At 38.9% G+C, this 24,077-nt stretch overlaps 1 protein-coding gene across 3 annotated transcripts in view; it reads left to right on the plus strand.

Annotated features, from left to right (window-relative positions):
- Window positions 1–24,077, plus strand: part of CDK8 (cyclin dependent kinase 8) — a 176,960-nt gene that overhangs the window by 27,981 nt on the left and 124,902 nt on the right. For all 3 annotated transcript variants that reach the window (XM_067016833.1, XM_059042102.2, XM_059042103.2), the window contains exon 2: window positions 16,663–16,738. In XM_067016833.1, the coding sequence (XP_066872934.1) occupies window positions 16,663–16,738 (76 nt within the window). The remainder of the gene's footprint in view (window positions 1–16,662; window positions 16,739–24,077) is intronic.

Here is a 24,077-nt window from a genome sequence, read left to right on the forward strand (position 1 = left end):
TCCATAGTATATTGTTTACTGTGGTACTCTTAACAAATTCTCTCTTTTAGATTGTCTGAAAAAGGCCACCATTTTACTGGGTGTAGAATTCTAGATTAGCAAGTTTTTACTTTAAGTATTTTAAGATATTGTTACTCTTCTGTTTTGTGTTGATTCTGTCAAGAAATCAGCTGTTAGTCTAATGAACTGTTCCTTTGCAGGTAATGTGTCTGCATTATCATGCTTCCTTTTGGATCATTTTCTCTACCTGAAGATCACCCTTTTTACTTAGGCTGCTATGATTCATAATGCTTCTTGAATCTGTAATTTGTTGTCGTTAGTTTTGAAAAATTCTCAGCCATTATCTTTTTAAATATTGGTTGTGCCCTCTGTCTCTCTTTTGTTTCTTTCTCCTCTCTTGATGGGATCCAATTATATGCATGCTAGCCCTTCTCATCTGTATTACTTATGTCTCTTATTTTCTGCTTCATGGTTTTCATCATTTTGTCATTCCATTCTTTATTTTGAATATTTTCTTATGATACCGCTTCCACTTCATTAATAATCCCTTCTGCTGTACTTCTTCTGTTTTTAAGTTCATCCATTGTATTATTAAATGCAGTTATTTTTTCAGTTTTGGAATTTTTTTTTTCTCCTCAAAAATCTATTATGTCCTTTTCTTGGGGATTTGAGACTCTGTCAGAATTCTCAGTGTTTTATCATCTTGAATATTGTATGCTTAGTTAGCCCTTATGAGTCTATTTCTATTGTTTGCAGTTTCTGCTAGTTGTTTTGTCTCTTCATGTGCTTGGTTATTTTTAATTGTGTTTTAGACATTGTGTTTGAAACTTTTCTGTAGAAATAACTTTATGCCTAGGAGATGGTATCTTCCAGCAATGAGCACCTTTATCTGGTGCCTGAAGGACCTAGCGATCTGGGACTACATTAATCTGCTTTCAAGCCTTGATATTTGAAGCTGAGCTGCAGTCTTCATGAGAGTCAGTATACTTCGTGTTTCTTAGAGTACTGCTCTTTAAGGTGTCAGTCAAAAGTGCATGGGCACTCCTTGACACCCTTTCCTTCTTTCTCCTTGGCTTTAGTGGTCCTTGGACTGTAAGTTTTATCTCCTTAGTCATGCAGGGCTATCAGAGGCATCATTCAGCTCCTCAGTAGCCTCTTTGTAGAGCTAAACATATCTCTTTGGCTATCATTAAATCCTGAGTTAGCTTGTTAATTATCTACTGTTTGTACCATATAAATTGCTTTTATTTTATTATAGTTTTTCTTACAGTCTCAGGCCAGTGATATTCTCTTTTCATTTGTTTGTTTGACTAATTGGAATCCTTTTTTTTTCTTTTCAAATGAAATGTTTTGTAGAAAAGTAAGAGGCAATAAGAAGAGGATCTGTTTAGGTTGAAGCAGGGCCAAGGCCTTGATTCTTCTGTATTTCCTTCTCTTTTCCCCTTACTGCTCCTGAGTGATCTCATTAAAATTTTAAGGCTCTATGAAAGTTTGAAAATTTGTCTTGAAAGAAAACCTCACATCAGAAGCCTTCAAACATATTTGAGGCATATAAAGAGACATAATAAAAAACATAATTAACACCTTTATTTTTCTACTTAAGGAATAAAACATTAGAAAATTAAAGCTCCTTGTGTGCCCTTTGTGGGAGGGACAGTAATGCTTACCCCACAGAAGATGTCCATGTCCTAAGCCCCAGAGCCTTTGAAAATATGTTCAGTTAACTGGCAGAGGGAAATTAAATTTGCAGATGGCATTAAGATTTCTTATCAGTTGACCTTAAAATAGGAAGATTATTCTGGATTAACTGAGTGGGCCCAGTGTATAAAAGTGAAAGAGGGAAATAGAAGTGTTAGAGAGAAGAGATGTGACAGCAGAAGCCAGGTCAGAGTGGCGTGATTTGAGATGGACTTCACCCATTGTTTCTTGCTTTGAAGATGGAGGAAGAAGCCCATGAGCCAAGGAACGTGGTGGTTGCCTCTATAAGTTGGAAAGGGCAGGAAACTGACTCTCACCCGGGGCCGCCCAAAACGAGTGCAGCCTGCTGGCACTCTTCATCTTAGCTCACTGAGACCCATGCTGGACTTCCAACTCGCTGCTCTGTAATATAATACATTTGTGTTATTTTAAGCCAGCTTTGCAGTAACTTGTTAGAGCAGCAATAAGAAGCTAATACACCCTCCCTGATCAAATTTACATCTATCCCCCAGAAGGTAACCAACATGTCGCTGTTAAAATTGCTGTGGACGCCTTTATCCCTCCATACCATATGTATGATAAGTAATGCTGTGCGTGTGTTTAAACTTCATGTAATGGGTATTGAGTGGTACTTACCCTGTATCTGTCCAAATAATTCTTTTCATCTTGCCAAAACTGAAACTCTGTCCCCATTAAGCACTAAGGCCCCATTCTCCCTCCCCCAGCCCCTGAAGACCACCTTTTCATTTTTTGTCTCTAGTACCTCATGTAAGTGGACTTACAGTATTTGTGAGCCATAGGTTTTTAACCTGTTCTCTCCATCGTATTTCCCTCATTTTCAGTTTTCCCCACATAACAGCTGTTGTGATCTTCTTAAAATGTCACTTTGATCGTGTCTCTTCATTGGCTTCTCATTGCATTTTGTGATGACTCACAATCTTTCACATGCCCTCCCAGTCCTGGGTGGTTGGGCTTCACCTCCAGTGTCACCTCTCATCATTCCCTTCCCTGTTCGTGAGGAGTTTCAGTCCCTCCTAAGCCCCAAGTTCCTTCTTGCCTCAGGGGACCTGGTGCCTTGTGGACTGCTGATGTTAACATCCGGAATAAGATCTAACAAATAATAGATATGCATTAAAACAGTTGAATACGTGAAAACAAATTTTCTATCTATATTTTATTGGAAAAAAGGGGGCCACCCAGCAGAGATTTTCTCATCCTACCTTCTTTTCACCTTAGACCTTGTTAAAGAGCTACCTCACATTTTCTTTGTTCTTTACTGTGGCTTTCTGTTCTTGTTCTCCTCTTTGCCCTTTCTTCTATTACAATGCATTTGGCTTCAAATAATAGAAAATTCTATCTCAAAATGATTTTTAAGTAAGGAAGTTTCGATATCTTACAAAACCCTTAAATCAAGATTTAAGGCAGCCTCCAGCCAGTCTTCTCCAGGCACAGCACCTCATTGTTGTCATTGAGATGCCAGGCTCCTTCCCTCTCTGTCCTGTCGTCTTCAGCATTAGCTTCATCCTGAGGCAGATCCTCTCATGCAGGTAAATAGTTACACAGGCACATGGGGCTCTGCTTCCTAAGAGAGAGATTCTCTCTTCCAGAGGCTCTTTGATGATCAAGTCACGCCCCCACCCCTCCCTGGGCCCCTCAGGGAAGCCGCCCAGCAGTCTTCACATGACTCATTGGCCAGAATTGGTTCATAGCCTGTCTCTGAACTAATCATAGGCAAGGGAAGTAAAATTACTTTTGGACCATTCTGGCTCACCTGGGGGCTAGGGAGGGCTCATCTTCTTCTTCTTCTTCTTCTTTTTTTTTAATATAGTGCACCAAACCTGTCTTCCTCCTTTTTAAAAAAAAAAAATGTTTTATTTAGTTGTTTTTGGCTGCGTTGGGTCTTCGGTGCTGTGCACGGGCTTTCTTCTGGTTGCAGCGAGCAGGGGCTGCTCTTGGCGGTGCGCGGGTTTCTCATTGTGGTGGCTTCTCTCGTTGCGGAGCACAGGATCTAGGCGCGTGGGCTTCAGTAGCTGTGGCGCACAGGCTCTAGAGCGCAGGCTCAGTAATTGTGGCGCATGGGCTTAGTTGCTCCGCGGCATGTGGAATCTTCCCGGACCAGGGATCAAACCTGTGTCCCCTGCATTGGCAGGCGGATTCTTAACCACTGCGCTAGCAGGCTCATCTTATTTTGAGGCACATAGTTACATTAAGGAAAAGTAAATAAACCTGAACAAAACAGCATTCTGTAAGAAGGAATCAGGAGGAATGGATACTGGGTAAGTAACCAACAGTGTCAACTGCATATGTGCTGTGCTAGGCCCTGTGACAGCAAGTATTTGTCACTTTTCCCTGAAGGTGTCCCTTCTCTTTTTTAACCTCTAACCCTCTTTGTATGCTCTGGTGCTTCTGTGCTCATCTTGTTTTGATCCTTCTTAACCTTTCGTAGATGTGGGCATATTACTTTTAATTTGTATGCAATTGAAGTTATCAGCATAAAGTAGACAGTTATATCTCTAAGATCTTTGTTATAATCCTCATGTTAACCACAAAGCAATAACCTACAGTTGATATACAAAAGGTAAAGAGAAGGGAATCAACACATATGCCACTGCAGAAAATCATTGATTCATTAAGGAAGTCAGCAAGAGAGGTTGAAAGGAATATGGGAATTACCAATAAGCCAGAAAACGGTTATTAAGGTGACATTAGTGAGTCCTTATCCATCAATAATTACTCTAAATGTGAATGGGTTAAAATCTCCAATCAAAAGACATAGAGTAACTGAATAAATTTAAAAACAAGACCCAACTATATGTTGCCTATAAGAAACTCCCTTTAGTGTCAAGGGACACACATAGGCTCAAAGTGAAAGAATGGAAAAAGATACTCCATGCAAGTGGAAACCAAAAGAGAGCAGGAGTAGCTATACTTATGTCAGATAAGACAGACTTTAACTCGAAACCTGTAGCAAGAGATTCTTTAAAAGCCAATGATAAAGGGATTATTTCACCAAGAGAATAATATAACAGTCATAAATATATACCCCCCAACATTGGAGCACCCAAATATATTAAGTGTAAACTAACAGATACAAAAGGGGAAATATGATACAACATGGTAAGGGACTTCAGTAACCCACTTTCAACAATGACTAGATCATCCAGGCAGAAATCAGTAAGGAAAGATTGGAGTTGAACCATACTTTAGACCAAATGGACCTAACAGGCATATATATATATATATATATATATAAAACATTCCATCAAACAGCAGCGGAATATACATTCTTCTCAAGCACATGTGGAACATTCTCCAGGATAGATCATATGTTAAGCTACAAAACAGGTATTAGCAACTACCACAAGGGCGTGACTCCCTCTCTGAGCCTGCCTCTGTGTCTATCCACACGTATTGTACTCTTTTTCCTCCTAATAAACACTTTACTTGCTTCACTACAAAAAAAAAAAAAGGTTTTAGCAAATTTAGGAAGATTGAAATCCTATCACCTGACTTTTCTGACCACAGTGGTATGAAACTAGAAATCAGTAACGGGAAGAAACCTGCAGAATTCACAGAATGTGGAAATTAACACACTGTTGAATAACCAATAGGTCAGAGAAGAAACTGAAAAGGAGATAAGAAAATAGTTGAAACAAACAAAAGTGGAAATACAACATATCAAAACTTATGGGATGTAGTAAAAACGGCTCTATGAAGGAAGTTTATAGTGAAACGCACCTACAATAAGAAAAAAGAAATATCTGAAATAAACAACTTCACTTTACACCTCAAGGAACTAGAAAAAGAACAAACTAAGCCCAAAGTTAGCATAAAGAAGGAAATACCAAAAAATAAAGAAGGAAATACCAAAGATCAATGTAGAAATAAATGAAATAAAGACTAGAAAGACAATAGAAAAGGTCAATGAAACTAAGAGCTGTTTTTTGAAAGATAAACAAAACTGACAAACCTTTAGCTAGACTAAGGGAAAAAAGAGACAGGATTATTCAAATAATGTCAGAAATGAAAGAGGAGATATTACAAACGGTATCACAGAAATACAAAGGATCATACGAGACTACTATGAACAATTATAAGCCAACAAATTGGATAACTTAGAAGAATGGATGAATTCTTAGAAACATACAACCTACCAAGACTGAATCATGAAGAAATAGAAAATCTGAAGAGGCTGAAACGAGTAAGGAGATTGAATCGGCAATTGAAAACCTGCCAACAAAGAAAAGCCCAGGACCAGATGGTTTCCTTATGGAATTCTGCTAAACATGTAAAGAAGAATTAACACCAGTTCTTCTCAAACTCTTTCAAAAAATTGAAGAGGAGAGGATCACTGCTAAATTTATTTTTTGAAGCCAATATACCCTGGTACTAAAGCTAGATAAGGGCACTACAAGAAAGGAAACCTACAGTTCAATATTTGATGAATATAGATGTAAAAATTTTCAACAAAATATTTGCAAACCCAAGTCAGCATTACATTAAAAGGTTTATGCATCATGATCAAATGGAATATATCCCTGGCATGCAAAGATGCTTCATCATATGCATATCAGTAAGTATGATACACCACGTTGATAGAATGAAAGATAAAAGTCATATGATCATCTTAATAGATGCAGAAAAAGCATTAGACAAAATATAGCCTTTTTTTCATGATAAAAACTCTCAACAAAGTGGATATAAAGGGAAAGTACCTCAAAATAATAAGAGTCATATATAACAAGCCCACAGCTAACATCATACTCAATGGTGAAAAGCTCCAAGCTGGGTTTTTTTTCCAAGTGGGAAATTAATTTTTCCCACTACCTTTACATTTTGGGATTAGTCTAGTTCTGATAATTATGGGTACTTCCCTCCTTTCCTGTAGTCTTATTGTGCCTTTTCTCTTGGCTTCAAACCACTCAGAATGTTAATTTGTTAAATCATAGGTTTTATACACGATTAAAATTTTTTCACCTCTTTGCTCTCTTTCAGTTTTATACAATTGAAAGATTATAGATATGTGAATGCTACAAATAAAACTTGAACGTTCAGGTGGTCTTTTGTTTTAAGGTATCAGACTTATTTTTTTGTTGTTGTTCATAGAATATATGACAACAGCTTTAAATGAAAAGTTTTTGATAGCTTGTATCCGCTCATTGCCAGATAAGTTGTTAGGTAGACACTGACAGGAGCAGAGTTGGGGGGGGGGAGTGTGTGTGTGTGTGTGTGTGTGTGTGTGTGTGTGTGTGTGTTTTAATGACAAGCAAAATAGTCTTTGTTAGCTCATGTAGATAGAGGAGGTGTGTTCATTCACACGTGACCCATTTGCACTGTGGTGAAGCTGCCTGAAAGTATTTTAAATGGAAGCAATTTGTAAATGAGTTGGTAGCCACACTTTCAGAACAAACTGATATATCCTTGTGGGGAGATATTTTCTGGAATGACTGCCTGTGTTTGACTGCCTGTGTTTGAGGTCCAGGTTTGCTGCTGTCTAGCCTTGTGACTTTGGATTCTCTGTCCTCGTATGTAAGATAGGATAATGACTGTAAGTTGTTGTGAGTCATTATTAAACACAACTCTTGCTGTATAAGGGATAATCTGTCATAGCTATGTAAACTATATAATAACCATGGTACATTTTTTCTTCATGAAACACCTGTATAATTATTCTCATGTCTATTTGAGTTAAAATAGTACTATGGCCAGTTAGTAACTTAACTATACTAAAAATTATTTTCTTCTTCCTCTTCCTCTATGTATACGTATACACACATGTATATTTGGATGTATATCTGTATATATCTCTCTGTATATATGTGTAAGTATACATGTATATTTGTATACACATATACACATATACATGTGCACACATTTACACGTGTATTTTAAATACATTTATGTACGTGCATAAATATTTATACAGAAAGCATGTATGCATCCTCTCTATACATAACTACATAATGCAAAACACATATTTTATGTAAATTGTTCCAGATCATGTGAGGCATGGACTTTAACATGCGTTTATCTTAAGTGCTTAGTATAGTACTTGGTATGTGGAAAGTGCTTGTTACACATTGTCATCATCTCCTGGGAGTCCCACTCCTTGTCTCCCTGTCCGGAAGTCACATTTGTTGAATATCCACTTGTGGAGAAGTGGGCTTTCTGGTATTTGGGGAAGTTGGGGGCAGAGGTATGCTTCCCACTCTTGGGAAATGTCTCTGCTTCCTCCCCGCAGGTGACCTTGCTCCCAGAATTAGGAGAACACAGGGCTAATAAATCTACTAGTAGAGCGATTTTTTTGCAGAATGATATGAAAGTGCCAAATATAAAAGATTACTATTGATATTGCTGCAAGACTTAAGCTTCTCCAATCCGACCCGACCCCGGCTGGTGGCCAGTGCCCCCCCAACCCTGCCCACTTGGAAATATACTGCATCTTTTCTTACTCTGTGCGGCCATCTCATTTCTGGTGAGATGTTACATCCTTAGCTAATTACAGTGAGTCCCTGGCCAATTTTACCTTACGTGTGATTGAGGTGGGGCGGGGCTGGAAGGAAATGGGAGAAAGAGACAGGTTTCTTCTTGCCTGTGAAGCCCAGCACCTGTATCTGGGATTGTTCTTAGGCAGCCAGCTTGAGTTTATCACTCTTAATTCCACTCCTGTTTACTTATGTATTGAAAACAGCAACATTTATAGTTTGGGTACTTGTTATTTGACTTTTGGGACATTCTTGCCTCCAGTCTTGATCCTACTAGTGTGTGCTGATGTTGTGTGATTTTTAAGTCTAACCTAATCAGATCTTAATTTTATTGCATTTAACATTGTCAAATATCTATGTAATTCTGTTGAAATTTTCATAAATTTTACATGTCTTTGGCATTTGCCAAATTTAACTCTCCTCCCACCATAATTTTTTTCCCGTAATTTTAGGAAGTTTTATTTTTGTACTTGAGTAGTGATAGTTCCATTTAACTGATTGTTTTTGCTGGTTTTTGTACATAGAATTGAGTTGAAAATACTGCTCAATACATGGCATCCTGGCATTGTCTGTACAAGGCCTACGTTTTTCTTTATTTTTCATCCTCTCATCTCTGTCCCATTGTCTTCTTCCATTATAATAGGCTCCCATTCTTATGAACTTAAAAGGTAGATTAAGGGAAAAACATTTATAGTGTACCTTAATAGCACATCAATCTTGAGTACTTATTCACAATAATACTTGGAATACAACACGTTAATATTTAAGAAATGTTCAGGTGTGTTCACATGCCCGCTGTAATGCTGCTTTTAAGAAGAAAATGTTTGGGGCCAAGTGGAAATAAATTAGGCAGACATGCGAAATAGCAGGAAAGACCAGTTGTTAGGGAGGAAAATATTACACATTAATTTCTGTTTTCAGTGTTGCTCATTTCTTCTAGCACGAACATGAAGGAGAAGAAGAATGATTATATGACCAGTGTCAAAATATAGTTCTTGAAGTCAGGATGCCTGATGATATAACTTTACTCTTTTAGAGTTATGTTCAGAAAAATGACACTGGGAAGGCGATCTAAGAAAGATAGGTTGGTAGTTGTCTTTGATGGAAACCCCCTACATTTAATGATATCTGATCATGTTACTGTAATCTTGTAACTAAACAGAAAGGACCAGGAGTTTCTTTCTAGTTTCCAAGGTTAGAAATACGTTTAAAGCTCTGCATAGCTTTTTTTCCAAACAAGGTAAAGATGTGGTTGAAGTATGAGAGCTAACAAATTGAGCTTAAATCCCACAACATAATGCGGAGGAGAGAGATTCATAGCTAGGTTTACAAGAAGCTTTGTAACTTCTTGGAGTTTGGCCTCTGGAGTTGCCAAGAGACTTGAAAGTACCTCCTGTTGGGTCTGTCTTGCTCACTGGTGTATCTCAGGGGCTATAGCCGTGCCGAGCACAGGAATGCCCCCAAATCAAGAATTAGTAGGTCTAATAATCTTTTAAATAAGCTTATGTCATTAACCAGTAAGTTAACTTGTGGATTTCATTTGTCAGAATGATCAAAAGAACAAGACATGTTAACTACAACAAGGAATTTTAAGCAAAGTATAGCATGGCTGGTTAGAATGTGTTCTCTGAGAGGTGACCCGATACAAATTAAAGGGACTGTTGTTTCAATTTACTTTAATGCATTGTGACTTCATGTAAGGTAATTGGGCATCATGAATGTTACAGGCCACCGAATGCACCCTGTAGGAAAGTTTACTTGCCTGCTGCAGCAAGGGCAAGTGCACACCTGGGAACCAGAGTAAGTGGGGCTTCGTAGGTAGGTTTGGGCTGAATGATTCTAAGGAAAGACTGGGAAGTAGACCAGCTCTGCATTGGATACTGTTGTGAGGTGGGGTCAGTTTGGTAATTGGGTATCTGAGTGTTCTGTTCAGGGGTAGGCAGAATGGAGCAGAGCTGGGACTCGTTGGTAAGAGAGCAGTAGTCTCTCAGAGAAGGGCCGTTTTAGTCATTTTGCCATTCTGGTGTGGCCTTGGGCAAAACTTTATTCCCTGTTTGCCTTTTCTACTGGCCTTGCCGCTAATCTGTCAGGGATATCACAATCTGATTTTCAGTGGGGTTTGTTTTCACTTTCTTAGTCCCTCTTTTTGGCCAGATTCAGCCATTGAGGACATTGTTCTGTGAAATCCAGATCTTCTCTGTGCTGGAATTCTGTTGATCAGGAGACTTCAGAGAATCTCATCTGCTGTTGGACTGAAGTCAGTTCTTTGTGACTACTTTTTGTTGTGAGGTCAGTTATTGAATCATGCAAAGCAAAAATGGCTGTGCACAAATAAGACTCTGGAGACCACATTTGAGTTCTAGAACACTGACAGATGCTGAGAGATTATGGACAGTTTGTAGTCTACTTCTAAGCCAAGAGCCAAGGTCCCAAGTGTGGTTTTGGTGTAGACAGAAACTTTCCTAGGTTTGACATCAGAGGGGCTGTCTGTCTTGTTTACTTTTTTAGTTTACCATTTTATGGACTTCCCTGGTGTGCAGTGGGTTAAGAATCTGCCTGCCAATGCAGGGAACGTGGGTTCGAGGTCTGGTCTGGGAAGATCCCAGATGCCGTGGAGCAGCTAAGCCCGTGCACCACAACTACTGAAGCCCACGCACCTAGAGCCCGCGCACCGAAGAGTAGCCCCCGCTTGCCACAACTAGAGAAAGCCTGCGGGCAGCAACAAAGACCCAGCGCAGCCAAAAAGAAATAAAAAACAAAACAAAACAAAATAAAGAGTTGCTTAGTAGTTGAGTGTAATTGCCCAAGAACTAGAGTGAGCTGAGTTGCACCCAAAAGAAAGTGGCTACAATCTCAACAGTTGGCTAGTTTGCATATTTTAGTGAAATCCTGAGCAAATTGCAGCCAGGTATGAGACTCATACAAGGAGTGACTGGGGATGCAAAGAGCAATATTATAGGTATCATTGTTAGAGATAACAAGTATCTGTTAACAATTCAGAAATTTAAAGCAGCAGAGAGGAAGGGAAGAGCTGGCGGTGGGGGGAGGTGGGGAAAGCACGCAGATTAAAGCCTGACCATCTTTGGTTCTGGCCATTTAAATTTTGTCCCATAAGCCCTGGGGGTGGAAGCTCTCTCTCTCATGCTGCTTGATCCAAACGTCTTGGGTATAAGCTTTCTCATTCTAAGACCATCTTCTGTACGATTCTTAGCAATCCTCAATTTGGGGTCTCTGGCTGGACAGTCTTCCAGTAACTTGAGGAAGTGTTGTGTTGTTGTAATTGAGAGCTATGGATCCAAGGAGTTGTACTGCAGAATATGGCAAGGTCATTTCCATGGGGGTTCAAGTAGAGTCTTTCCCTAATGATGCTTCAAAAATAGCCTAACACCTAATCCGAGAGCATGTAGAGCTGATTAAGTATCTGGCAAGGGAAGATAGTTGTTTACATCAGTGGTAAGGTTGAACAGTTCTGGAAAATTATTTTGTTAACCAGAATTATTACATCACATAATTATCATTTCTTTTCTGTGATGGAAATAATTAAGATATAGTCTTCTAGCAGCTTTGAAGTTTGTAATATGGTATTATTGTATACAATCACTGTGCTGTGCATAGATCTCCAGGATTAGAGCTGCAGATTTTTTTATCTTCTGGTTGCAAGTTTTACCCTTAAACAACATCTCCGCAGTCCCCCAGCCCCCAGCCCCTGGGGGGCTGAGAGACTGCACATATCAGTGATATGCATGCAGTATTTGTCCTTTTCCGTCTGACTTGTCTCACCTAGCATAATGCCTTCAAGGTCTACCCATGATCCATGTTATACAGATGGCAGGATTTTCTTCTTTCTCGTGGCTGAGTAATATTGATCCTTCTAAGTGGCCGGTTACCCATCTTCACTGGAAGCTTGTAAAATCTGCTTGTCTCCACTTTTCTGAAATGCCTAAATATTGTCTTGTTGTGCATCTGTTTTAATTCATTTGTGATAGCAGCTCACTGAACCCTTCCAGGTTTACAAATCCTGTCCTTCAGTTTGGGGAGTTTCCTTGAATTACTTTGTAAGTTTTCTTCTCCTCTTTTCTCTGTTCTTTTTTTCTGAAACTCCTAATTATTTGTGTGTTGGATTTCATGGACTGGTTCTCTAATTTCCCTATTTTTATTTCACATTTCTCTAACTTTGTTTTATTGCTCTGTTTTCTAGGCTCTCTCTTCAGTTTATCTTCTACCCAGCCAGTTCTGCTTCCAGATGGATCTTGTCCTCTCAAGTCTGCTTTGGAGGATTTGGCTGTGCAAATCTAATTGGTTCTCAGCTTTCTTCGGTATCAGCTTCTTGGTTTTCTTGGATCCTTGTCATCAGCTACTTTTCTACTGTTTGTCCACTGACATTCTATTTTCCCAATTTTTATGCTATCTTCTCTCTCATTTTTCATCCTTATGGGTTTATGTCTTTAAAATTTTTTCTTTGCCATAGTTTTAGTAGGGTGTTAGGAGGGGAGTGAAGTTTAATGTGTTCAGTACTCTATTTTACCAAAACACTACTCGTTTTTTTTTAACCACTCCTTTACAGCCATTTTATATTTTTGACTTCCCCTCCCATCTGTTAAAGGCAAGTGTTCATCATGGCTGCGCCCTCTTCTTTTTGGTCTTCTCACATGACACACTTTCTCTCAGCTTTGTTTATTTATTTTTAACTGTGATGTTTTCTTGTCATACTCCTTTGTTTTGTACATTCCTTGAAGTGAAGTGTATATACTCTGCACCCTTTGGAGACAGCTGGCATGAAAGTCCCCCTCCCACCCTACCTCTGTCTGTTTCTAAGGTAGGCAAACCTCAGGGCTGTCCGTGTGTTTCCATGATTTTAAGCTGCTGCCCATCTCTGCCATTCTCTGAGCATGCCAGATCCTGTCTGTGCTTCTGTATTTTTGTACCTGCTTTTCCCACTTCCTGGGATGCCTCATATAACTACTGATTTCTTTTCCCAGCCCCTCCTTCCTTTCCTGACAAACTTCTTAAGTCTTAAGAATCTGCTTAAGTAGACTCTTTCTGAAGCTTTCTTTCATCTTCCTTCAACCCTTCAAGGTATAGTTAGTTGATCATTCCCTCTGTTTATAGTACTATATATAGAGAGCACTGTACTGCAGTTATTACTGACACAATCTGACTACTTAGACTGGATCATGACTGAACGTAGGGAATGAATCTTTTTCCTCTCCAGGGTGCCTTTTTACAAAAAAGTGTTGCATGGTTGGCTAGATAAATAAGTGTGCTCTGTAAACCACGAAGCACTATTATGTTATGAAGGTAATTATTTTTAGGTGATTTTTAAGAGGCAGTTGCCTTTTTGATAATCACATCTTTTCAAAGTTTTTTATGTTCTCCCATTTTACCTTTCTTTCTGATAACTTTTGTAAAATATAAAACATGTAACTACTTGGGATGGGGGAAAGAACTGATTGCAGATTAGAATTTTTTAGCTCATTTTGAAGAAATTTTCACGTGGCTGTCTTTAATGAAGAGAAAGTCCAGGGGGTGTTGTCAAGGAGGTGAGTTAGTCTCTGGTTTAATTTATTTCCTTCCCCACCGCTCTCTCTCTCTCTCTCTCTCTCTCTCTCTCTCTCTCTCTCTCTCTCTCTCCTTAGAAGGCTCAAGTCTAGGAAGTTCTCCTCAACAGTAGATATAACAGAACCTGTTACACTCCTGGGTTGACCATCTGGTTAAATCAGTATCATGCACATGAACTGTCTAATCTCTAATAGATGTATTTAGTCTGATCCCAATTTCATTTCTTTTTTGTGTCACCCTCTTTAATGTCTCCTTTAAGTCTTTCAGAAATCATTCAGACTTGGTGAACATTAAGTACAGATATTCTTAGTGTATTTTTAATATAATGTGTGCCCATGGTGCTTTACTAGAAAGTACTTGTAAATCTGATTGTTGTAAAACAAATCTTTTTTCAGAAAAATAATGTAATTGTGATATGTTTTTACAACTAAGGATATGGTGTAAATATGTTATAAAAGGAAAGATAAAGTTACATAAGCTTTATTGATAGCTTAAAATGATAAAGTATTAAGCTTATTGATTTTATGAGGAGTTACTCATCTGTTCAGTCAAATCTTCACTCTTTACAGAACGCCGGCTCTGTCACTCTGCCCTTACTTTTAGTATTTGACCTCATTTCCAACATCAGAAAAATATGAAAGCCATCAAAATGAGAACTCCCCTGGCTTTTTGCCTCTGAACCAACTTCTTTGCACCTGTATCTATCCTTTCCTCCCTCCTTTGTCTTCCTGTTAACAATGGAAGACACATTTCTCCTCCTCGCTCTGAATCTCATCTCTCCCCAGCATTTCAGTCTTCGCCCTTCTCGTTTTTCCCTTTCATCTTCTTTTCTCTGGGTTCTTTCTCTCAGTACTTAACATAATCAAGTCTCTTACATCTTAAAAAAAATTCTTCAACCTTGTGTATTACTCCAGCTGCTGCCTTATTTTATCCCCTTCAAAGAATTACCTACTTTTATGGTCTCAGTTGACTTACACCCCATTCATTCCCCAGCCTTCTGCAGTATAGGCTGCCAGCACATCACTGCGACTATTTTTCCCTAGGCCAGCATCCCCTGGTGACTTCATCATCGCTAAATTCAGTGGACACTGATCACGCCTCACCTTACTAGACTTCTCGGCAGCTTTGGATACTGTTTACTATTCTGCCCTTTTTTGAAAATCTTTCTCTTACCAGTCCTGCCCTTTGGTCTCCCCTCAGGTACTCTCCTGGCTCGGTTGACGGTGTGTATGTTCTGATATCTTCAGCTTTCTCTTGAGCTTTAGACGTGCGTATTCAGCTTGCCATCCCCACGTACGTGTCTCACAGGTTCCAGACTCAGCCTGCACACAGCGGAGCCATCATCTTCCTGTTCCCTCGGACCTCGTCCCCCTGCTGTGTTGCCCGTTCCGGGGGATGATGTTGTGTTGGCCTGTCCCTGGGGCAGGCGTCATTATGTCCGACCCCGTCTCCTTGCTCATCCGCAGGGTTCCGTCCTTTGTGCTGCTGGCCTGCCTTCCGTCACTCCAGCCTGTCCCCTCGGCAGCAGCCAGCGTCATCTCCCACCTGAGTAGTTGGGACACTGTGGGCTTAGCTGGTCTCTCGGTTTCCTGTCTGTCTTTACTGCCCCCCAACATTTAAAAGGCCGCCAAAGCAGAGGAGGATTGATATTCTCCTGTTTAAAAAGTGTTAACGGAGCGTCACCTCTTGTTCTTGGAGTGTAAAAAGACTTTTATGATCTGGTTCCTAACGATATCCCCGGCCTCATCTCCTGCTGTTCACTGTATGTTCTTTAAGTGCTTTTCCCTCACCTCACGTGCCTTCACACTTTGTTCTCCTCTTCACACACACACACGGCACAGTTCTCAAAGTGTGATCTGGGAAGCGCTAGGTGTCCTAAACTCCTTTCAGAGGGTCTGCAAGGTCAACACTGTTTTCATAACAGTGCTGTGTTATATGCCTTTCTTCACGCTGAGTCTCGCGAGTGTACAGTGGGTTTTTCTCAAATGTGACGTGACACGTGATGATGCCATTGCTCTGGTGGATAATGGATATGTGCTTTTGTAGGTTGTGTTTTTTAGGAGTTCACATTTTTCAATTCTAAGAGGGTTAATAATGATAGAACAAACAGAACCTCTTCAGGGCCCTCGGTGACACCCAAGAGAGTAAAAGGGTCGTGAGTCCAGAAAGTCTGAGGACTCCCATTCGGGCTTCAGTGAGATGGGGTTTCCTCTGAGAAGGCTTTGCCTGGGTCTCCAGGCAAAAGAGTGACTTTTGGGTAGCTCTGCGGTTCGTGCTTGCTCTGTCACAGCATTATCATATTGTCTTGTGGTGGGTTAGTTATCTCTCACCACCAGCAGCCACAGAAAGCTCCATAAAGGAAGGAATTCCCTTGTATCCCCAGGATTTAGCACAGTTCTGGAGACAAAGTAAGTGCTCAGTAAACATATGTCGAGTGAATCTCTTTGAAGGTATTTGGGGATATGAACTATATAACATGTTTTAAATCATAACCATTTTGTACTTTATGAATGATGCATTCATTTCTTAATTTTTTTGACACCCCGATATCCAAATGGGCTTTAAGAGACCAAGTTTTATATATGCGCGCACACACACACACACACACACGCAGAGACAGGAAGTGCATACATATTAGAGCAGAAAGAACGTATTATTGGAAGTCAGGAGCTTCATTTCTGAATCTTTCTCTTCTGCAAATAACCGTAGAGCCTTGGACAAGTCTTTTTGTCCCTTGGAATCTAACTTCCCTCATCAAGTAATGGGATTGGAATAGATTACCTAAAGTTTCTCCCATATGAAATTATGTGATTATATGTGAAAGGTGTCAAAGTGTATGTGATTTATATTTATTTTATTTTATTAAAAATGCACATACATTTAGATTTATCTGTGTATTAAAATAACTTTGTTTTTACAGGAAAGATGATAAAGACTATGCTTTAAAACAAATAGAAGGAACCGGGATCTCTATGTCGGCATGTAGAGAAATAGCAGTAAGTGAAGCTCTTTTTATCATCATTATTATCAGCTGACTTATGGGTGTCACCTGTATAGGTCTCTGAATTGTATTTGTCACATATACACATTAATTGAAAGTTGAGAAATATTTTTCATATCTACTATCTATAGCAAAATATATTTGTTTTTTAAAGAGAAGTAAAGGTGGCATGTAGTTGTAGCAAAAATTTCTATGTAAATTCACTTAGTTGGGGTTAAGTAAAATCTCAGTTGTTTATATAACTATATATTTTTCCAAAAAATGTCACTAAATAGTTAAGGATCCAATTATTCTTATTATTTCATCGAGTGCAATAGAAGTGTTTATTATGTTATATGTTACTTCATATAAAGTTAATATTTCTATTTTAATAAGATGAAATTAATGTCATTACTTAAGAACTTAAAATGAGATTGTTATTTGATTTTCATTGTATCTGTCTGTTCATTTGAAGAAGTAAAATTATATACCCCTCCTTTTTGGAGGCATACCATTGCCGTATGGTAATTAGAATCTCATTTTGATTCTGAAGGAAAATATTCTTCATGTTAATGCATTATTAAATAAATATTCTTACATTTAAAGTGAGTATTCTCTGAGACTTTACTTCAGCTTTTACTATTGTGAAACTATGGGTCCAAACTTGTCTTTTCTGTCTTTAATCAGAATATTGTAGACTATATATTGTAATAATCTTTACTTTTATTGCTTTCAACCCTCTGTGTACACAGATATAGGCTGTTGTGACCTGGAGGTATTAATTTAAATAATATTACTCGTTTAACAGATTCTATACCACTGGGTTTTCAACTAAGAGTCCTTTATTGTGTATCATGTTGACAGGAACTAGACCAAGAAGAAGTAAACATAGAACACATAGAGCAAGTCAGGATCCCTGGCCTTAAGTGTTTACACACTGATGAGGAAAGGCTTACAATTCTTCTAACAATAGGAATGGTGTGCTGAGCAGTGTGGTAGGAGGGAATGGAGACTGGGAAAAGGGCCTGTGTATCTAAACTAGAGAGTCGAGGGAGGGGTCAGAGTTCGGAGGACATGTCAGAGTTACCTCCAGGAGGGAAGAAGAGGAATGAGATGGAGGGCCTTCTTAACCACAGGTATGCTGTACTGGAAATTACAGTTCATTTCATTGATGAAATTCTTATACTCTTGTATCTTGAGGCAAGTTATCTGTACATTAACTGTCAGTTCTGCAGCATCTACTATTCTCTATATTCTAGTCGGTTTTAAAGAATTAAAATCTGTTGAACTGTGGTCAGTGATCTTGGCCATCATGATAGGGATACCTTCAGGGGGGCAGGGAGGAGCCAGAAGGGGAGACAAGGGGGAGCTTTCAGGGTGCTCTTCTGTTTCTTGGTTTTGCTCTGGGTCTGGTCATGTGGGTTTCACATGTGAAAACTCACTGAGCTGTGCACATAACGTTCATGTGCTTTCCTCTGTCTTTATTCTTCTTCAACAAAAAGTTTTAAAATCAAACAAAACTCCATGCATTTCAGGAGCAGACATTCTTAGCTTTTTATCTTTGTTGATAACTGCAAATGCAGTTAAGCACAATAAGGAGTATGAAGGCTTGTTTTTAATGTACTTGATTCTGGCTCTTCAACCTCAGGTGAGCAGAAATTTTTAATTCTGATGAAGTCTCATTTACTAGTTTTTTCCTTTTATGACTATTGTTTTCTGTGTCTGGCTGAAGAAATCTTTATCTACTCACTAATTGTGGAGATGTTTCCCTTTGTTTTCTTCTAAAGCCTTACAATTTTAGCTTTACTTCTAAGTCTATGATCTGTTCACTTCATTTCTGTTTGTAGTCTGATGTAACGTTTGAGCATCTCCCCACACCCCATGTGAATGTACAATTGTAGCATCATTTTTTGAAAAGATTCTTTCCCATTGAATTCCTTTGGCATCTTTGTAAAAAATTAAATGACTGTAAGTGTTGGACTATTTCTGGGCTCTATTCTGTTCCATTGATCGCTTTGTCTATCCTCAGCCAATACCAGATAACTCTACTTTACATACAGCAAGACTTGAAGTGAAGTGGTATAATGCCACCAGCTTTATTTTTTGTTGCAGGATTGTTTGGGCTATTTTAGGTCCTTTGCATTAGCATGTACATTGTTGAATTGGCTAGTAATTTTTATTTCTAAAAAATGCCTGCTAACATTATGGTTTGCATCATTTCAGGGAGAATTAATAATATTGAAACTTCTAAGCCATGGAAGTATGTCGTACTTCCATGGCTTAGAAAGACATACTTTTCCATTTTTTAAGGCTTTTAAAAAATTTCTCCCAACAATGTTTATAGTTTTTTAGTGTGGAGGCTTTACACACTTGTTAAATTCATTCCTAAGGATTTTATGTTTCCTGACATTATTATACGTGGGATTATTTTTAAAATTTGTTTTCCACTTGTTTGCTCCTGTATTTGCTTCTGTATTCAGAATTGACTTTTAAAAAATATTTTATATAAATTATATTTCTAAATTCACTGGTAGGTTTGGTGATGTCTTTGGGATTTTCTACATAAATAATTATGTCATCTATGAATAGGAATAGTTTTACTTCTTTCTCTCTTTATGCTTTTGATTTTTTTCTTTTGCATTAGCTTGAGCCTCTCAGATGTTGAATGTTGGTGAGAGCAGGCATCTTACTCGTTCCCAGTCTTGGGGGAAAGTGTTTTCAGTGTTCCACCATCAAGTTAAATGCTAGCTATAAGTTTTTTATAGATACCATCAGTCAGGCTTAGGAAGTTCCCTTCTATTTTTTTGTAAATGGTAAGGAATTTTATCAAATGCTTTTTTCCTACGTGTCCTGAAATGACTATATAGTTCTTCTCTTATTCTGTTATATTGGTAGACTACATTGATTAATGTTCTGACATTTATCCAGTTTTGCAGTTTTGAAATAATCCCTGCCTGGTTATATATCACTCGATTTGATTTACTAATGTGTTGCTGAGGAGTTTTAAGTTTTTTTGAAGAATGTTAGCCTATGATTATCGTTCTTGTAATGTTTTTGTCTTTGGTATCGAAGTTGTGCTGTCCTCACGGAACCAGTTATGCAGCCTTTCTTCATCCTCTGCATTCTGACAGAGTTTCTGTATGGCTGGCAGTTATTCTTCCTTGAATGTTGGACAGAATTCACTGACCAATATTATTTCCTTAATAGATATAGAGCTCTTCACGTTTAATATTTGGTCTTGTGTATGATAAGTCCTATTTTTTATGTAATTTGTTCATTTTGTTTGTTATTGAATTTATTGGCACAAAGTTGCTAATAATATTCTCATTATCTTTTCACAAATGTGGCTTCTATAGCAGTGTCCCTGTTTCATTGTGGACTTGGTAATTTGTGTTCTCTGTCTGTATCATTGATTTTTGCTCTTATCTCTATTATTTCTTCTACTTACTTTTGGCCTGCATTTCTTTTTTATCTTCTTTTTAAAAATATTTATTTATTTATTTATTTAGACTGCACCGGGTCTTAGTGGCGGCCTGTGGGATCTTCATTGTGGCATGCTTAGCTGCGGCATGCAGACTCTTAGTTGCAGCATGCGGACTTCTTAGTTGTGGCACGCGTACTTCTTAGATGTGGCATGCATACTTCCTAGATGTGGCATGCAGACTCTTAGTTGTGGCATGAATGTGGGATCTAGTTCCCTGACCAGGGATCGAACCCAGGCCCCCTGCATTGGGAGTGTGGATCCCTACCTGCTGGACCACCAGGGAAGTCCATCTTTTTTATCTTCTTAAGGTGGACTGTTAGGTCATTGATTTTTTAAAACAGTTCTTTACTAATATAAGCAATTAAAACTATAAATTTGCCTCCAAGTAGTGTTTTACTTGCATTCCACAAATTTTGTCACATTGTATCATTATTATCATTTAGTACAAAATAATTTCCATTTTCTTTGTGATTTTTTTTCTTTTATTCATGGATTATTTAGAAATATATTGTTTAATTTTTAAATATGTGAGGCTTTCCGGCTAATTTATTGTTGTCAACTACTAATATTTTTCTGTTGCGGTCGGAGAAAAAAGACTATATTTTAGCAATATATACTGAAATATTTATAGATGAAATCATATGTCTGAGATTTACTTCAAAATAATTCAAGGTGGTGGGGGAGGAGCAGATATGAATATCAATAAAATGAGATAGGCTGTGAGAGGATGATGATACATGGGGGTTGTTCTATTTTACTATTCTATTTACTTTTGAAAATTTTTCTATAATAAAAATTCAAATGGAAAAAGGATCCCATCTGTCTGACAAGTCTTCTCAGACCTGTCTCCTCGCATTTCTTATGGAAGTCCATTGTCTGAGAAGTCTGGTCTCCCCACCACTCACCTCCATTATTTTCTTATGATCTACACCCAGTTTGTTCCTTTCACAGCGTTTATTACAAATTATAATTTTAAGGAGTTTCCTTTTATTTTTTGTTAACTTATTTTCTGCTTATGGTCCCTGCCTCTGCCTGACTGGAATGCGTTTCTTCACCAGTGTGTGCTGCTTCTCACACACAGTCTTTTGTTTAGTAAATAATTGTAAAAGGGAGGGAAGAAGGAAAGAACTCTGAGAATTTGTACTGAAGTTAAGGACGTTGCGTGTCTTCATCCTCACTGTATTCTACGCGGCTGCTGAGCGTTTGCAGAACTTCCTGTGAGTCATGATGCCTGCAGCTTAGTGCTGCCCAGACTGCTTCAGTGGGCCGCGTCAGTGTGCCACGGGGCCGCCTTGCCGTTCAGCCGCTGCTAAAGCTCACATCGGCCTGAACCTGGGCACTCAGGTTTTTAAAATCTTTCTTTAATTCATTTGCAAGAATTCAATTGAAGAAAAGTTTCCACAGCTTGGGAAAAAACTGAAATAATTTTGGAATAATTTTACTGATGCTTTTATAGTAATTTCACCTCAACTCTCATACTTAGGGCGTACATTTAGAATTTATCGTTTTTGCTATATTGTGAAATTTTAATATTGGAAATCAATGTTATTTTGAGAATATTAGAGGTTTTCTTACCTATTTCTCACTCACCATGTAAGTGGTATTTATTGACAAGATAGTTTTAAATGCTATTTATTTTTTATTTATTTGTACTTTTAGAGTTCAGATTAAGTGTGATATTGTGTGGCGTAGTTAGAATGAATTAAGTTTATGACGAATGATGTTTTAAAACATTTGTATTTTTAGCAGTGATCTTAGTACTCAGGAAATTATAAGATTTTATTCCCAATAGAATTACGAAAACTTAGGTGGCTTCTGTGATGAAACCATTGTATAAATTTATTTAAACCTTTATCCATTAAACATTTTTGGACATAAAATCTTCAAAAAGGCAAAAACACCTTATACAGTGCTAAGGATAGGCATCTGCACGCCATGGGCTCTGTGTGGGGTGGTGAAGTCCATAAGGTGTGAAAACTGCTTACCACCCCCAGTGTCTGAGCACCCGCCTCACGGGGTTCCATGGAGCCCTTAAGACCCTCCCCAGGTTACCTGAGCCCTCATTCTGGCTTTACCACTTAACTGGCTTGTAGGACCCAAAGCAGGTGACGTCATTTCCCCGCCTTGTAGTTTCCTCTTCGTAAAATGAGAATAATAGTTACCTTACAGGGTTTTAGTGCATGAGGAGCGTAGGTCACTTCTGGGACACAGTAAACTCTGGGTGCACGTTGGTTCCTCAGTCAATGCCAGTTATCACTGCTGCAGCCACAGCACGCGAGCTGCCTGCTCGCTTGAACTTGTCTGCTGTCAGAGGACTTCAGCGGAAGGTCTCGGCACATTTTATATCCCGGGACCTGGTGCAGCATCTGCTGCAGGGCCTGGCATGTGGCAGGCATTAGCTCTGCTAAATGTAGCCCAGCTTCCTGGTCTTTTGGAAGTGCTTCAGTGTAAATATTTACTTAGATGCATTTCCGCACTGAGGCTCTCAGCTCCATCTCCAATGCCGCAGTGACCCATCTCCCAGCGTAGCGTGTTGTACTTACTCAGTAGTAATAGCTATTTACTGTACTAGTTCGCCAAGGCTGCCATGACAAAATACTGCAGACTGGGTGGCTTAAACAACAGGAACTTATTTTCTTACTGGTGGAGGCTATTGATCCAAGATCAGGGCGCCTACAGAGTTGTCTCCTGTGAGGCCTCTCTCCTTGGTTTGCAAGCGGCCTCCCTGTTGTGGCCTCTTCATGTGGTCATCTCGCCTTTTCTTGTAAGCTCACCATTCAGATTGGATTAGGGCTCATCCGACTGACCTGTTTTTAACTAATTGCCTCTTTATTTTTTTTTTATTTTTTATTTTTTATTTATTTTTTTTGCGGTATGCGGGCCTCTCACTGTTGTGGCCTCTCCCGTTGCGGAGCACAGGCTCCGGACGCGCAGGCTCAGCGGCCATGGCTCACGGGCTTAGTTGCTCCGCGGCATGTGGGATCCTCCCGGACCAGGGCACGAACCCGTGTCTCCTGCATCGGCAGGCGGATTGTCAACCACTGCGCCACCAGGGAAGCCCTAATTGCCTCTTTAAAGGCCTTATCTCCAAATAGAATCATCCTGAAGTTCTGGGGGTAGGGCTTCAACACAAGAATTTTGGGAGGACAGTCCATAACACTTACCATTACTTACTACCATAGTAATAGTACTTACTAGTAAAATCATTGCCCTCAAAGACAATATTTGACTAATCAGATTTTTAAAAAATAAAAGTAGATTGATTTTTTGATGAAAGCATTGATCTTAGTCCACAGTTTAGAAGCCAAAGGGTGTGTTGTATGATGCCCTTTAGTTGGTGTATTTTCTTTATTCATGAACTCAGTTATTCATGTCTTTACCAGGTGTTTAATGAGCACGTACCAGGCAGTGTGCTAGAAACTAGCAGTGCAGTGCCTACCGTTGTCCAGTTCATAACCTAGTATATATTTAAAATATCTGTGTCTCTGGATGGTAGGGAGAATTACTCCCCCTGGGTGTTAGGTCTTGGGACGTGTTGTTGTTAGACCAAATTACTGGCTTTGTATTTTAGAAATTAATTAATTAATTTTAAAAGCATTTGAGTCCTGATTCTAACCACTACCTACGAAGGTGACCTTGAGCAAATTATTTAATCCCCTTATACCATCATTTCCTCTTTGTAAAGTAAGAGCAGTATAAATATTTCATAGGGTAATTCATGAATAAGTGAGATAGTGCATGTCATATACTTAGCCCCATACTTGGCACCTAGGAAGAGCTTAATAAAATGGTTGCTGCTGTTTCCTTTTTAATACAGGAGCTAAACCTCATCTTGGAGGTGAGATGGAGGTGACATCTAAGAATAGCTTTA

The sequence above is a fragment of the Kogia breviceps genome, chromosome 16, assembly GCF_026419965.1.
Source record: "Kogia breviceps isolate mKogBre1 chromosome 16, mKogBre1 haplotype 1, whole genome shotgun sequence".
NCBI lineage: Eukaryota > Metazoa > Chordata > Mammalia > Artiodactyla > Physeteridae > Kogia > Kogia breviceps.